A 16,645-nucleotide genomic window follows, 5' to 3' on the forward strand; every position below is an offset into this window, starting at 1 on the left:
TGTGGCCAGGAGGAAGAACCACTGCCTTACAATGCTAGTTCTGTTAATGTTTCATCCTTCTAATTAGAACAAATCAGAAAGCCAATTCTAGAAACAAGGTACACAGAAACTTTGAGATTAATCTGAACCTTCACTTTGCCCGGGCTTTCTGACTTGGGGGGAATTTTGGCTGCGACATACCCCTTACCTCAGTCTGGTATGTTCTGATTGGCTAGAGAAAGCAGACTCTTGCAGAACCTTCCTGTTGCTAAAGTTTGGTGTCCAAACTTTGTCTAAGGAGAGATGTATACGATTTTAAAGGACTGTCCTAAGGAGAGAATATAATGTTTCATCAGTTTATGCATGAGAATGAGTTGCTGAGGGTCTTGGAGGTCATATGATGTTAAGATCTGACCACTGGCTAGATCAAATGTGAGGGGATAATATTCAGCTGTGGGCCAAATTGCTTTTAAATGAAATCCTAACATGAATTACTAAGATGGCTTAACTATGCTCTACCACATGGAGATGCTTTCCTTCATCCTTTAAAATCTATTTCTTAGATCACATTTCAAATTAAGACACACTAGTAGCTCTTCTAGGAGTGTTACCGTCTAGTTCTATCTTTGGGGAAAGCCTTGGCAACTCTTCTTAGTTGCTAATGTATTGTCCACAAAGGGAAACGCCCCATTCTTCATTTCTCCTGAGATGGTAAACAACCAGGTGATACTGTCTCAAACTGCCAGCGTAAATGCCCTCTATGAGAGAGGGGAATGCCCACACCCCCTCCCATGTCCTAGAGCACCTTCTTGGGAATAAGTAGGGAAGGTGTGCGGGACAGATGAGTCTCTTCACATTTTTGTGACCCTGGCCTTCTCTTTGTTTTTATTTGTTTACTGAAGGGCCAGGAACCACCAAGACATCCAAGCCCTCAGCTGTGCCCCCAGGCCCCCCTGTGTACCTGGACCTGTGCTATATTCCCAACCATAGCAATAGTAAGAATGTCGACGTGGAATTTTTCAAGAGAGTGAGGTCGTCCTACTACGTGGTGAGTGGGAATGACCCTGCTGCTGAGGAGCCCAGCCGGGCTGTCCTGGATGCCTTGCTGGAAGGGAAAGCCCAATGGGGCAGCAACATGCAGGTAAGAGTTCCAGGACGGTGTCAGCACAACACGTGGAGCTGTGTCCAGAGGCAGCGGGAAGGGATCATGTTTAATGAGGCACCACCGTGGATCCCCATGAGGTGCCCAGGGGGCCTGCCGCACTTGAACAAAGTGGATTTCACACACAGAAGCTGATCTAAAAGTATTCTCACCGCCAGCCACCATGGACTTGGAGGAAGGCCACTTTACCACCCTGAAGCATAATCTGCAGAGTGAGGCCAAGATTATGCACCCTTCATTTACCAAGAATATTAACCAATGTAACCAAGTGTCATATTTCCATGTGAGATGGATAAAGATTAGTCTTTATTTCTTTGTCTTTCCCAAGTAGACGAAAGCTAGGGATATGGCCATTTAGAAAATGAGCTGTCCACATGAGATTCTGCAGGAGGAGCATTGCTGAAAATGGTCCTCAGCAGGACACTCCCAACTCCCAAACATCGTAATGAGCCACAAACCACTCTTAATATTATTTCAGCTATGGATTTTATCTAAGTTTTACTTATGGTTTTGTATAGTCATCTAGTGAACTGTATTTGAATAACATTAAATAGAAATCCTGGTTATTTCATCATATGAAATCTAATGAGAAGCACTCAGTGGCCTCTTACTGAATACTAGGTAGAATTTAAGCTAGTAATCACTTACCTGCCCCACTCCTGTTCCCAGCCACACACACAAACTAAAGGCATAAATCTTTGCTCTCATGATTAAATGTTAGTTAACATGCAATTAGAAGGTTTTCGGCTGCATTAATAACTAAAGCCCCTTTGTTTTAAATATGCAATATCTTTAATGTAAATCCTGTCAGTTGTGTTAAAGAAAATACAAGAAATTCCACCTTAACTGAAGAACTTCTCATAACGCTAAAGAACTGAAAACTGATATAGATGAACTAACTGGCTAGTCATGACTTGCTTTTGGTTCTAGTCTTCAACTGCCCCAGGAAAACTAATTTTTTAGCAGTTTTATCCTGGTTCCTAGAAAATGTAGGTTGAAAAGTCCTTTGGATTTTCTAAGGACAATAGAATATTTTTCTCTTTCCCTTTCTTTTTCTAATGGTCTAATTAATACCTTACTGCTGTTCTATTTTTTCCCACCCCATTTCTGGTTCTGCTCTTCAGCAGCTGTTTTCTCCCTTCCTGCAGGTGACCCTGATCCCGACTCATGACTCAGAAGTGATGAGGGAATGGTACCAGGAGACCCATGAGAAACAACAGGACCTCAACATCATGGTTTTAGCAAGCAGCAGCACAGTGGTTATGCAAGATGAATCCTTCCCTGCATGCAAGATCGAACTGTAACAACCAAGGTCAGCCGCACCACAGGATTTGAACTTTGTTTCCAGAAATTCTTCAATTTGAAACCACCTTTTCTAAAAAAAAAAAAAAGTCAATTCATCTAAATAAGTCGCTGAACTATTACCTGCCAAACACTATACTGTGTCATGGTGATACAAGTCACTAATATTTCTCAGTTTTTGCTGATTGCTAAGGGAAGTAGCAGTCTTCCCACACTAGAGTTCAAGTTACTGCAAAATTACCTACCCCAGTTCATCTCTGCTGAACATTTGGAAACCATGCACTAGCAAACCCAACTGACTTCTGCTAAGGTAGAGGCATTTGTCTTAGAGAGAGAGAGAGAGGGAGAGAGAGAGTGCGCGTGCACAAAAGAGAGGGAACACAGGACAGAGAGAGAGAGAGAGAGAGAATGAGAAGGAAAAAAGAATGCAAGAGAAGGAGATATAATGGTAGAGAGTGCTGGTGAGATACCAGAGAGAGAGAGAGAGCAGGGTGGGGCAGGGAGGAGAAAATAACCAACAGTCACGTCTGCATTTTCTGTCTATTCTGTTGTCTGCAAAGTTTGCAACTTGTGTCAGTCTGAGTCATCAAAAGGGTCTTAATTTCCTAAAACAAGTTGGCTGGAAGAAAACAGAAAAGAACAAAACTTGTTATGAGGGCATGTGAGATTTTTCACGCCTTAATTAAGCTCCTTCAGTTTGAAGGCTGCACCCTGAAGTAGTGTAGTGAGTGTAGACTGGACATGCAAGTGGTTTGAACCCCATTCAGAACTCTCAGACTCTTCAAACACACAAGTAGATTGATCTAAGGCATGTTCCCAGCATCTGTGCACACAGCTAGTCCACTCTGAGTCAATTAACCTGCATGCGGAGACACCCAAGTCCACCCCAATTACCAAGCAAATACCAAAGCAGTTGGGAGTACATACGGTAGACAATTTGCCTTAGGAAGTGACTTGAATGTACAAAGATACTTGATGCACTTATTTTTTAATGTGAGACAGCAAGTTTATAAAACATCCGTGTAGGATTATAGATACTCCGGTTACAGGAGCATGTGTGTGCACGTGGGAGGGGTACTTGGAGCTTACCTGATTGGTGCAACAGTCTGAGCATTATGTGCTAATACCACCTCAGGCCCCTCAACCAAACAAGTTGAGCCTGTCTTAGCTTCTTTACTACTGCAAATTCAAGACTGAAACGGCTTCTATGATCAGAACTGGGAAAACAGTGACTCTTAATGGTGGAAGAGGTTCTCAGCAAGTGAACAGTATAACAGTATTTAGCTTCCTTTGTCTTACAGTGGCTTTTTTTTTTTTAAATTTTCCATTAATTTCAGCATAATTAAGGGAACAAGTGTACAGAAGAAGAATTTTTTTTTAGATATGTGGGAACTTTTCATAGATGAACTTTTTAACAGATGTTTTCATTTACAGGAAAATGCACAGAAAATTTTCAAGGGACAGTCCTTTTTTTTTTTTTTTAAGTGTTTTGTAAGACAAAAAAATGAGTAGTGTTTTTTGAAGTTCTGGTGAAAACTGAAGTCTGATATTGCAGTAATAATATTTATTAAAAGTCCATCCTACCAGGAATAGTGATATCTCCCACCCCTTGAGTCCCATAACAAAAATCTGAGTATGTGCTATTTGAGAGTGGGGGAGAATGGCTAAACTTTTCTAGGCCTTTACAAGTACATCACCCAGTGGTATCCTGCATACTTCTTTTCAAGATCTTCAACCATGAGGTAAAAGAACCAAGACAAGTTCAAAGGACCCTAGCAAAAATTTGCTTTGGGATTTTCTTTTCTGGGAAAAAAAATACATTGAAAGCAAATGAATTTCCAGCTCCTATGGTTTATTATGTAGAGTTCAGAGATCATGTTCATCATTGTTATCACTGAACTATGAACCTGGGAAGCCGGATCATGATTAAAACTGACGTCAAGTTTCAAGTTGCAGATCAACGCACCCAGTGTTCAGATGTGGCAAACTTTTCGGTGACAGCTGTTCTGGGCTCTGTCGTGTTGCGTCTCCTGAAGACTCTAAGACCTACGGAGTAGTCAACAATCACCTCGTTTTATTTTCTATGTAGTTATTTATTTCAGAATTAACATTTAGTTTATTTTTGTCTGATAAGTGTGTGTTTTGCACTGCTAACTACTATGAGGGTTTAAACAATGCTTCTTCTGGGTCCCTTCACTGAGGACCTAATGCAGTCTACTTAATGCTGTGAATTACATTTTTCAAATGTTTAATTTTTTTAAAAAATTAATCTATTTTTTTTAGGCTTCTCTAGAAATGCAGCTTTTATTTATTACCCTATTTTTTGGAAGTCCTTAAGAACATGCATTGATTAAGGGTACAAAAAGTGAACACATGATAGAAAACTCATTGACAAAAATGGATTTCAGTGAGTATAAACTCATCTACTTTAAAGGTATTTTAAGAGCCAACCTAAGATACTCAAGATAATTCTTAATAACTAATTGTTAAGTTGGTTCACAAAATGCATTGGAAGAGAAACAGACTTCCAGCCTTCTTGCCAAATCCAGACCTCTGGTTGATTTTTCTTTGATAGAAGATGGAATTGTTTTCCAGTTTTCCCCATTAATTTACCATGTACATAATTTTGCTTTAAGAAAAAAAACCAAACATTTTAGGAGAATTATAGCCAGTCTTCAAATATAACCATTCTATCCCACTCTTTTTTTCTTTCTTTTTTTTGCTTTGGAATTTAGTGGAAAAACACAAAAGCTGTCACTGATCAGCTGGCTCTTTAAATAGATAAGTACCTTTCTCCATCCATTATTCTCAGTGATGACCACAGAGCCCAAATATCACAGGAAAACCAATATTTACATTATAGGTTGCTCCTGTCCTTCCAGACACCTTTCCTACCTGCGTGACTAACCTAATTTTGCTAGTTCCATAAATACACAATTAGTTTAGAAACAGCCATCACAATGTACCATGTACATTCATGGTGAGAGCTAAAGATTGACACAGACTTCTAGGAGCTTTATTCATACTGATTATGTAATCCAATTGTATAGATTGAATATTTGAGTGGAAGGAATTTACATTCTGTTTAAATGATGGGATTCCATCGAGATATAGCACTCATGATCATGACCTTTTTGGTAGTATTCTTAAAATTCTACAGAGACTAAATGTTAGAGATGATCCTCCATTTTCAATTTTAACTAATTCTATCCCCTTTCTCAAAACCCAATCCTCGTGCATGCTTTTCTCAGTCTTGTGGTGGGACTGGATACAATGACTGACCTTCCCTTTTGCCCCTCCCCCAACCCTTAAATGCCATTTCCCATGGAGTTCAAAAAAAAAAATTTTTTTTTTCTTAACCTTACATATCATAGTGAATGGTTTCCCCAGTGTATATGAATGTTTTAAGTGTCTCCAATAGCTTACACAGTTTAGGAGCTTTCCAATACTCATTTAATAAGGTTTAATCATTTGCTAATGGAAATTTTACCACTTCCCATTTTCCCTGTTACCAAATTTCAGCTCTCAGGAGCTGTTCTGCAATTCTGAAATTGCTTTTCTTGCCTCTTTAGTCACCTGTCACAGGAGGTTCTTGCTCAGTAATGATATGGTAAGTTAGATTAATAACTTTTTTTTTTTGCACTTCAGATTTAGAAGAAACAATCCTGTTTCCATTTGAAAGGAACTGTAAAGCTTTTTATCATTTAACCAACTGAACACCAAAAGCAGCCTAGGGATGAGCACTTCTTTGAAGGCGATTAGGTTATTCACCTGGTATTAAAACTATTTACTATGAAAAAAAAAATCTGTGACTTTATTCATTTTAAAAGGCAGCATCAAAAACTGAAAAGGAAGGGAAAACATAAACAGCTTCTCTGTACTCATTTGGCGCTCCCCCCAAAAAAGGAGCCATTGAGATGGGGCCCGAGCCCAGGCTGCCCCAGCAGCGGCCCTGTCCTTCCCCGGGAGGGCGGGGCCTGGGCCCTGCCGAGAAGCACCTCCCACTCCTCTCTCGTCCTGAATGGTGTTTGTCGGTCCGCAGCTGTGTATGGTATTACGTCTTATAATCCTGCATCACTTCTATCCTATCCAGTCATATCTAATGTAGAAAATTAGTTTCCAGTGAAAGTAATATGTAGTGCTTTTATGATATTTGTGTGCAATATCCCCTCTTCCATTGAGGATATTTGATGTAAAAGAAAAAAAATCAGTTCCACAATAAAAATACAAAAGTGGCAAAAGTGTGTGTGTGTGATGTCTTTGGTTGTGTATTGCTGTTGGGTGCGTCGGAGAGTTGGGATCTGCTGCCCACAGAGGTGTGGGTGTGTGTGGGGTTCTTTCACGAGGGTGATTATATTCTTTCCAGAGTGGGTTCCCTGGTTTTTGGTAAACTGCTGAGAGGGCCCTGTTACTATTTTTACAACTGCTGTTATCTTTTATAGCTAAGCCTGAGAGAACCTTGGGGTCTAAAGACAAACTGGAAGATCAGAGAGAGTTAAAATTATTGCTTAGAAAGAAAAACTAAATAGAGCAGTGTAGCTGAAGGAGGATATTGGGAGGGTTTCCTACTTAATTATAAACTCAAAAACCAAGTTCTCATCCTAGGTTTGCCATACCTGGCTGTGTGACCTCAGTCACTTAATCCGTCCCGAATTTCTTTCCGTACCTGTAAAAAATGAGAAGATTTGACAAGATGGTCAAACTGGATGATTCCTCCAAGGGCTGACTTCCTGGAGCTCTACAAAGCCATCACTCTCCGTCATTATATCTTTGCTTCTTGCTCAGTTACAGAATAAACCCTATATAACTAACATAATGGAGAAGGTAATGGCACCCCACTCTAGTACTCTTGCCTGGAAAATCCCATGGATCGAGGAGCATGGTAGGCTGCAGTCCATAGGGTCACTAAGAGTCGGACACGACTAATCGACTTCACTTTCACTTTTCACTTTCACTCATTGGAGAAGGAAATGGCAACCCACTCCATTGTTCTTGCCTGGAGAATCCCAGGGATGGCGGAGCCTGGTGGGCTGCCATCTATGGGGTTGCATAGAGTCGGACACAACTGAAGTGACTTTGCAGCAGCAACTAACATAATATGCTATGGATTAGATTCACACCTTGGAACTAGATGTTGTTTAGGAAAAGTGATAATAATAAAAAGGAAGAATTCCCCTTAATCATTCAATGATTATATCTTTACTCCATACCCAGCAGTGGGTAAGACGGGTTTGTTTAAAGGTGAGCAAAATGTAAGTGAAGTGAAGTCACTCAGCCATGTCTGACTCTTTTGCGACCCCATGGACTGTAGCCCAGGCTTCTCTGTCCATGGAATTTTCCAGGCAAGAGTACTGGAGTGGGTTGCTATTTCCTTCTCCAGGGGATCTTCCCAACCCAGGGATCGAACCTGGGTCTACCCACACTCCAGGCAGATGCTTTAACCATCTGAGCCACCACGGAAGCCCGAGCAAAACGTTAAGTCCTGCCCTAACTGGTCTCAGTGACTGGGATTCCCAAAATCCAGGGATGAATGTAGGTGACCATCGGGAAACCACCAGACGTGAGGCTAAACTGAGACCAGGTGCACGTGCATGAGTGTTTTAGACAATGCAAACTCCAGGCAGAGGTGACAGCTCAGAGGAAGCCTCAGGGGATGCTGGGCAGCACAGACTGCCCAGAATGGTGGATGCAGGGTGGGAGGCCCCAGCACTGCAGCCCCCTCCACAGAAGACATGCCCACAGAGTGCTCAACAGACCTCCAGGACTTGGTCCTGTCTCTGCACAGATGGTCCTTTGGCCTCAAAAGCCCACTGCAGCCTGTCTGGAGTCATAATGATGTTCCTTTGTCACGAATACTCCTTATAACCATACACCATGCCTCCAAGTCATGAGGCTGGTAGACAGGTCCCATTAGAAGTCGCTGGATGCCAGAAGGCATTCTTAAATCCCTCCAGAAATTAAAGGGTTAAGCATGTGAGTGCTCAGGGTGGGAAATCATGACCAAGAGATTTTAATTACATCTGTCAGATTAAACAAAGATAAGTTTTCTATTCTACTGCCAAATGACTCAGTTCTAGGAAGTCTTTCTGGCCTGAACTTAAGAGTGACCGAGCAACCTGGTTTGCCCAGGACTGCCCTGGTTTAAGCACAGGAAGCCTTGAGTTCCAAGAGACCCCTCAGTCCCAGAGAAGCCCCCGGTGCTGGTCACCTTACCCCCTGCATGTGTTTCTATGCCACCACCCCACCCCCACCAGACCAAGCACAGCAGAGATGCTGGGTGGTCCAGCTGGCTCTGTTCTATTATACTTTGAAGGGAGCTTTTCTTCAGTTCCTGTTTTCCTATTTTGCAGGCAAATTAACAAATTTCTGTTACAGTACTAAGACTACATTTTCTTTCTCTTTATAAATTCTAGATGCTTCTGTGTCCTTAAAATCAATCATCTTTCAACACACTCTTGACTCATGAATTCTTGGTCTCTTGTGTAATCCTGGATCCCACCATTTCCTCTTTGATCTTATACTGAAATCTTGGCAATTCACTGGAGCCACACAGGCAGACTGAGTTTTGGTCAGTCAATTCCTTTAATATGAGCTGCTGTTGCTGAATCCCTCAGCCGTGTCCGACTCTGCAGCCCTTTGGACCGTAGCCCGCCAGGCTTCTCTGTCCATGGGATTTTTCAGGCGAGAATACTGAAGTGGGCTGCCATTTCCTCCCCCAGGGGATCTTCCCCACCCAGGGATCGAACCTCTGTCTCTCATGTCTCCTGCATTGTGGGTGGGTTCTTTTACCCTCCTGAACCATATAAGCAGTTCTGGCTAATTCTCTGGGGGTTACCAGCAATGTTTCACAGATGGTGGCACATCATCATAAGGCATGAAAAATAGGCACAGTTCTATTTCATAGCTTCGACTGTGTCCCACTCAAACCAACCATGCACGTGACTTTTAAATGCAGTCTCATGGATTTAAATGCTGTGTGTCAACTGATGCCTTTTATAATTTCTGTCTCCAGTCTGTACTTCTCTGAACTCATACATACAGCTGCCTATTAAAAGCTCCATTCTGATGTCCAATAGGATCTTTAAAATATCCCAAATCAAATTTAACATGCTCCCAAATAAATCCCCAGTCTCCCCAAACTGCTTCTCCTCCTAGGCTTTTCCACCTCAGGAAATGGCACACACATTCCAGTTGCTCAGGTCAAAAATCTTGACCCATTATAGCAATTCTGTGGGCTCTGCCTTCAAGACACTGCCAATCTAACCCCTTCTCACAGTCACCGTGACTACCCTTGTCCAGGCCAGTCATGTCTCCTCTGGATGACTGGTCTCCTGTTTCCTACTTTTGCCCTCCAAGTGTATGCTTCTTACTGTCCCTGGAGTAATCCTTTAAGAATGCCAGGTTATATCACGCCGCCAGTGCACAAAACCTTCAAATGGGTTTTCACCTTGGAGTAAAAGCCAAGGTCCTTACTAGCGGGCAGCGGGCCTTCACCACCCGTCCCTTCCTTTACGCCTGGTCTCCCTGGCCTCATCTCCCTTGGCTCCCCACCTTCCAGGGTCTGCTCCAGCCATACGGGCCTTGTTCTTCCTCATGCACTCCAGACATGCTTCCCTCCAGGGTCTTTGTACTGGTGTCTCTGTCTACTACGCTTTTCCCCAGCAGGCTCCAAGATGCCCAACCTCATCTGCATGGGTCTCTTTTCACAGTTCATCTCCTCTAAAAGGCCTTCCCTCACCACTCTACATTAGCCTGCAAGCTCCACCACTTCACCTGAACTCTCCCTCCCGCCTCCTTGCTTTCTCTGGATCACCACGTGGCACATGCACTCAGCATGGCTCCTTCCGCAGACCAGAAACCCAAGGGAAGGGACCTTAGTCTGTGTTGTTCCCTTCTGTACCCTCAGTGACTAGCCATTCCCGACACATACTAGACGGTCAACAGCTACTTGCTGAGTGACTGAATGAAAGAAGAGACTTAGTTTCAGCTCAGCACAGTGATTATATGGGGCGGTTGTATCAAAGGGCTTTGGAATTAGACAAACTTGCGTTCAAACACTGTCCTTGCCACTCCTTAACTGTGTGGCCCTAGGCAAGTCATATTAGTCAGTTTCCTCCTTTGCAAAACGACGGTGATAAACTCTGCCCTGCAAGATTATATAAGGATTAGAGAGGATTTAATTAGGTAGTATTAAATTAGGTAGGAACAGGCATCCACAAAGAGTTATTAAGTACAATTTGTGTAATCAAGACGGGTACAGGACTGCTTGTGACTCAGAGCCTGGAAAACACTGACACCGACAGTGGCCCAGCAGACTATCCCTGGAGGAAACAAAACGCGCATTCTTGCTTATTCCACACACTATTGTAGGCACATTAACCTCAGCATTTTAATTCTTACAATGTTGAACTCTGCAGAGATGAAGCATCCTGGAAACCAAAAAACAAAGCAAGTTCTCTTACCACTGGGTATATCAGAGGATATAATGTCCCTTTTATAAATCCTTTATAAACCTTCCCCTAAGTCCTCGATCTACCATTTAAAGCCCATAATGGAATTTATTTTCAGATGCTTTTTGTAAGGGTAAACCACTTTCTAAACATGTCCAGCTCAGATCTGGAATTCTCACGTTTATGCATAATAAATACACAACCTAAGAGTTTTATTTTAAACCAAGATCCCATTGGTAATTGCCACAATCTCAGGGGGTACTGTCACCATCCTTAGTCTGGACTTCCTTGTTACCATACGGGTAATAACATCCTCAGGGCAGCCTGCAATGTAAGCGAAAATGTATGTCAAATCAATGGGGAAAGGAAAGGTTTTTATTAAGTGAAGAAGCTGTTATTTGGAATAAAAGGTGATTTTGCTAACATAACTTTGCTTGCTGAAAAGCACTCTTCTCCATGTTTTCTAAAGTAAGATTCAAAACATAATTTTCAGTTTGAAAAGTTCCTCTTTGAAGGTTATTAACAACCTTTGAATGAAAAGAAAATCACACCACATTTTCTTTTATGATTCACTGAAACCAAAGCTTGCTTGAACCCATTTCCAAACTCATCCCCCTCTCAGCCACACAACTGGCGGCAATGGTGTCAGGTTCTGCTGACTCTGGAGAGGAAGCAGCTTCATGGAACTCAAGGCTCCTGGTTCCAGCTACAGACCCCCAGAAAACAAAATCATATAAATCACAGACAACCTAAAGACTGGGAGAAAACATTCACACATGATTCGACCAACAGGGAATTAATTTCCAACATACAGCAGTTCATACAGCTCAATAACAATAACAAAAATCCAAACAACCCAATCAAAAAATGGGCAGAAGGCCTTGGATTTACATGTGTTCCCCATCCTGAACTCCTAAAGAGACATTTCTCCAAAGACATACAGATGGCCAATAAGCACATGAAAAGATGTTTAACATTGCTAATTATTAGAGAAATGAAGATAAAAACTAACATAAGGTATCGCCTCACACCACTCAGAATGGGCACCAACAAAATGTCTACACAAATGCTGGAGGGGTTGTGGAGAAAAGGAACCTTCCTATACTGTCGGTGGGGATATACATTGGTGTAGCCGCTATGGAGAATGGGGTGGAGGCTCCTTAAAAACTCAAGTTACCATTACCCCAGCAATCCCACTCCTGGACATATATCCAAGAAAAGTCAAATTCAAAAAGATATATGCACCCCAATGTCCACAGCAGTGCTACCTACAACAGCCAAGGCACGGGAGCAACCTAATGCCCACTGACAGATGAATGGATACAGACGTGGTAAATATACACAGCATGGAATACTGCTCAGCCACAAAAGAGCATGAAATGACGCCATCTGCAGCAACACGGATGGACCTAGACACTGTTAAGTCAGTCACAGGAAGACAAATACTGTATGACATCACATATATGTGGGATCTTTATGTGGAATCTTAACTATGATACAAATGAACTTATCAGCAAAACAGAAACAGACTCACAGACATAGAAAACAAACTGATGGTTACCAAAAGGGAAAAAGAGGTAGGCGGATAAATGAGGAGTTTGGGATTAGCAGATACAAATTACTACATATAAAATAAACAAGGTCCCACTGTATAGCACAGGGGACTATATTCAATATCTGATAATGAATTAATAATGAAAAAGAATATACATATATATATATATATAAACATAAAACTAAGTCACTTTGCTATACACCCAAAACTAACATGACATTGTAAATTACCATTTATCCTTGCCCATATGGACTTTTATCCAAAGGGATAATGGCCCCACCCTCTATCACTGCATATTTTATACTCATATACAGTTAGACAAGAGACAAATGATGTTAATGATTTTTCTAGCCTAAGAAACATCACTTGTAAATGAACCATTTACACAAACGTCATTCTTGGGCCTCATCTATGTCACTGCAAAAACTCCTGTGGATGCCCAGCTCGCATACCCTAGGACAGGGTTTGTAAACTTGACATCACTGACTTTGTGGACTGGACAGTTCATGTTATGGTGGCTGCCCTGTGCACTGTGAGAAGTTTAGCAGTATAGTGTCCCTAGATTCAATGATGTGCTATCAAATATTTCATTCAGAGTGAAAAAATAACTTTGATAAACTAGTTTGACTACTTGTAAAACTGACAAGATACACTCATCTGAATGCAGAGTTCCAAAGACTAGCAAGGAGATAAGAAAGCCTTTCCTCAGTGATCAATGCAAACAAATAGAGGAAAACAACAGACTGGGAAAGACTAGAGACCTCTTCAAGAAAGTCAGAGAAACCAAGGGAACATTTCATGCAAAATGGGCACAATACAGGACAGAAATGGTATGGACCTAACAGAAGCAGAAGATACTAAGAAGAGGTGGCAAGAATACACAGAAGAACTGTACAAAAAGATCTTCATGACCCAGATAATCACGATGGTGTGATCACTCTCCTAGAGCCAGACATCCTGGAATGAGAAGTCAAGTGGGCCGTAGGAAGCATCACTATGAACAAAGCTAGTGGAGGTGATGGAATTCCAGTTGAGCTATTTCAAACCCTAAAAGATGATGCTGTGAAAGTGCTGCACTCAATATGCCAGCAAATCTGGAAAACTCAGCAGTGGCCACAGGACTGGAAAAGGTCAGATTTCATTCCAATCTCAAAAGGCAATGCCAAAAAATGTTCAAACTACCGCACAATTGTACTCACCTCACACACTAGCAAACTAATGCTCAAAATTCTTCAAGCCAGGGTTCAACAGTACATGAACTGAGAACTTCCAGATGTTCAAGCTGGATTCAGAAAGGGCAGAGGAACCAGAGATCAAACTGCCAACATCCACTGGATCATTGAAAAAGCAAGAGAGTTCCAGAAAAACATCTACTTCTGTTTTATTGATTATGCCAAAGCCTTTGACTGTGTGGATCACAACAAACTGTGGAAAATTCTGAAAGAGATGGGAATACCAGACCACCTTACCTGCATCCTCAGAAATCTGTATGCAGGTCAAGAAGCAACAGTTAGAAATGGACATGGAACAACAGATTGGTTCCATATCAGAAAAGAAGTATGTCAAGGCCATATATTGTCACCCTGCTTATTTAACTTATATGCAGAGTACGTCATGTGAAATGCTGGGCTGGATGAAGCAAAAGCTGGAATCAAGATTGCTGGGAGAAATATCAATAACCTCAGATATGCAGATGACACCACCCTTAAGGCAGAAAGCAAAGAACTAAAGAGCCTCTTGATAAAAGTGAAAAGAGGAGAATGAAAAATTTGGCTTAAAACTCAACATTCAGAAAAAACTAAGATCATGGCATCCGGTCCCATCACTTCATGGAAAACAGATGGGCAAACAATGGAAATGGTGACAGACTTTATTTTTGGGGGCTTCAAAATCATTGCAGATGGTTAGTGCAGCCGTGAAAATAAGATGTTTGCTCCTTGGAAGAAAAGCTATGACCAACCTACACAGCATATTAAAAAGCAGAGACATTACTTTGCCAACAAAGGTCCATCTATTCAAGGCTATGGTTTTTCCAGTGGTCATGTATGGATGTGAGAGTTGGACTGTGAAGAAAGCTGAGCACAGAAGAATTGATGCTTTTGATGTGGTGTTGGAAAAGACTCTCGAGAGTCCCTTGGACCTCAAGGAGATCCAACCAGTCCATCCTAAAGGAAATCAGTCCTGAATATTCACTGGAAGGACTCATGCCAAAGCTGAAACTCTAAGACTCTGGCCGCCTGATGCAAACAGCTGACTCACTGGAAAAGGCCCTGATGCTGGGAAAGATTGAAGGCAGGAGGAGAAGGGGACGACAGAGGATGAGATGGTTGGATGGCATCACTGACTTGATGGACATGCGTTTGAGCAAGCTCCAGGAGTTGGTGATGGACAGGGAAATCTGGTGTACTGCAGTCCATTGCGTTGCAAACAGTAGGACACAACTGAGCAACTGAACTGAAAATTGACAAATTTCCTATATGCATATCTGATATCCACAGCCAGACAGGAGAGATGAAGACAAAATGCAAAGTTTGGTGTCAAGGTAACACATCCCGAAGGAGAGGAGACTAAGGTATTTGTACCTCATCATTGCTGCTTCTTACTCCAACACTCTACCTTTTTCTTCTTCATTTTTGGTTAGGGGGACGGTAGGGAGGCGCAGGGTAGGTGTGGGCTGTTCATTTCAGTTCAATTTAAACTAACTTCTGTTAAACATTTACTTTACACGACTCCACAGGGAAGACGAGGACCATATCTGCCCCAGGACAGAATGAGCCAAACCTATGCGACTAATCAAAGCACAAAGCAGATGATGGTGATTTCCCTTCACTAGAGTTTTCCCGACTCTGGGCTTGAAGTGCTCTTCCTGTGAACGCCCACAGCACTCTGTTTCTAATGATACTCACAAGTTTATCAAGGGCAGGGCTTTTTCAACCTCTCCCTTATTATGTGAAGCAGAAGATCCAAGATACATCAAAAGGCACTTTTGCTCAGTAAACTAACAACCATCATACATCAAGCATGATAGGGCCTCTGTGCTGGCCTCCTCTGTTAGAATATAAGCTATTTGAGGGTGGAGTCCATGGCTGACTCATCTGTGAAGAGTCCATGGCTCTCAGCTATGATGCCCAGCACACAGGATGTGCCACACAAACGCATGTGTGGGAGGTCAGGGGTACTAAACAGAACAGAGGGCAGAGGATCACTGCAGCTAAGATGCAGAATGAAAGCCAAATCTTCAGGGTCTAATGAGCCAGCAATGAACCAGTAAGTGGATACACCCTTTTAAGAAGTTTGAAGACAAAAGGAAGGAGGATGGCAGAGTGGCAGCTTTGACTGATGGCAGGATAAAGGCTTCTAGTTTCTAAAAGGGAAGGAAGTCTTGGATAAAAAGACTGTAGACTTGCAGAAATAAGGGAGCTGTGAGGTTGTACTCTGTGACCTATGTTTTCTTGATAAAGTAGGAGGCAAGAACATCTGCTCACAGTTCTGGTGGGGGGCAAGGGTCTGGGGTTTAAGCAGACCCAGTTGAAAAGCTATTGAGGTAAAAATGAGAGTAAGAGAAATGAAAAGACTACTGAGCTGAAGAGGACATCTGTAAACCTGTTGAGAAATCAGTCAGGTTGACTTCACAACTTTATATACCAAACTTGGTAGGTCAGAAGACAAGTGGTGTGTGTCAGTCTCCTATGGCTATTGTAACAAAGGACTAAAAACTGAGTGACTTAAAAAGAACAGGACTAGAGGCTTGACGTCCAAAAGCAATGTGACAGTCGGGCCCTGCTCTGACGGTTCCAGAAGACAAGTCTTCCTTGCTTCTTCTGGCTTCCGGTGTTGGCCTGCCATCCTTGGCTTGTGGGTGCACCGCTCCGTTCACATCACCATCTTCTCCCTGTGTGTCTTTACCCGGTCTTCCTTCTGAGTCTATCTTTTGTCCAAAATTCTTTTTATAATTTTATTTTAACTTGAGTATCTTTGTAAAGACCCTATTTCTAATTAAGGTTAGTTTCTAAGGCACTCGGGTCAGGGTTTCAACATATTTTTCACTAGTGGAGGTGGTAGGGGGGGCCACAATTCAACCTGTAACATGTTGCTCCAAGGATAGAGATCTGTGCATGGCAGATGGGCCTGGATAAAGGGAAAAAGAAGAAATTATAGAGATGCATCAGTGGGATGGCCAATCCAGGGAGCACAGAC

General features: G+C 42.2%; 2 protein-coding genes across 5 annotated transcripts in view; one reads left to right on the plus strand and one right to left on the minus strand.

Annotated features, from left to right (window-relative positions):
* The window catches only part of MAP1B (microtubule associated protein 1B), an 89,044-nt gene extending 85,855 nt beyond the window's left edge, over positions 1–3,189 (plus strand). For all 4 annotated transcript variants that reach the window (XM_065905661.1, XM_065905662.1, XM_065905663.1 and 1 more), the window contains 2 exons: positions 882–1,120; positions 2,290–3,189. In XM_065905661.1, coding sequence (XP_065761733.1) covers positions 882–1,120; positions 2,290–2,445 — 395 coding nt within the window. In that variant the 3' untranslated portion in view covers positions 2,446–3,189. The remainder of the gene's footprint in view (positions 1–881; positions 1,121–2,289) is intronic.
* Positions 3,190–3,286: 97 nt separating this feature from the next.
* MRPS27 (mitochondrial ribosomal protein S27) overlaps positions 3,287–16,645 on the minus strand; it is a 113,758-nt gene continuing 100,399 nt past the window's right edge. Inside the window, exons 11-12 of the mRNA XM_065905666.1 lie at positions 7,060–7,109; positions 3,287–4,489 (exon numbers count right to left, since the gene is read on the minus strand). Of these exons, the coding sequence (XP_065761738.1) occupies positions 7,074–7,109 (36 nt within the window). The 3' untranslated portion in view covers positions 3,287–4,489; positions 7,060–7,073. The remainder of the gene's footprint in view (positions 4,490–7,059; positions 7,110–16,645) is intronic.

The sequence above is a fragment of the Muntiacus reevesi genome, chromosome 14, assembly GCF_963930625.1.
Source record: "Muntiacus reevesi chromosome 14, mMunRee1.1, whole genome shotgun sequence".
NCBI lineage: Eukaryota > Metazoa > Chordata > Mammalia > Artiodactyla > Cervidae > Muntiacus > Muntiacus reevesi.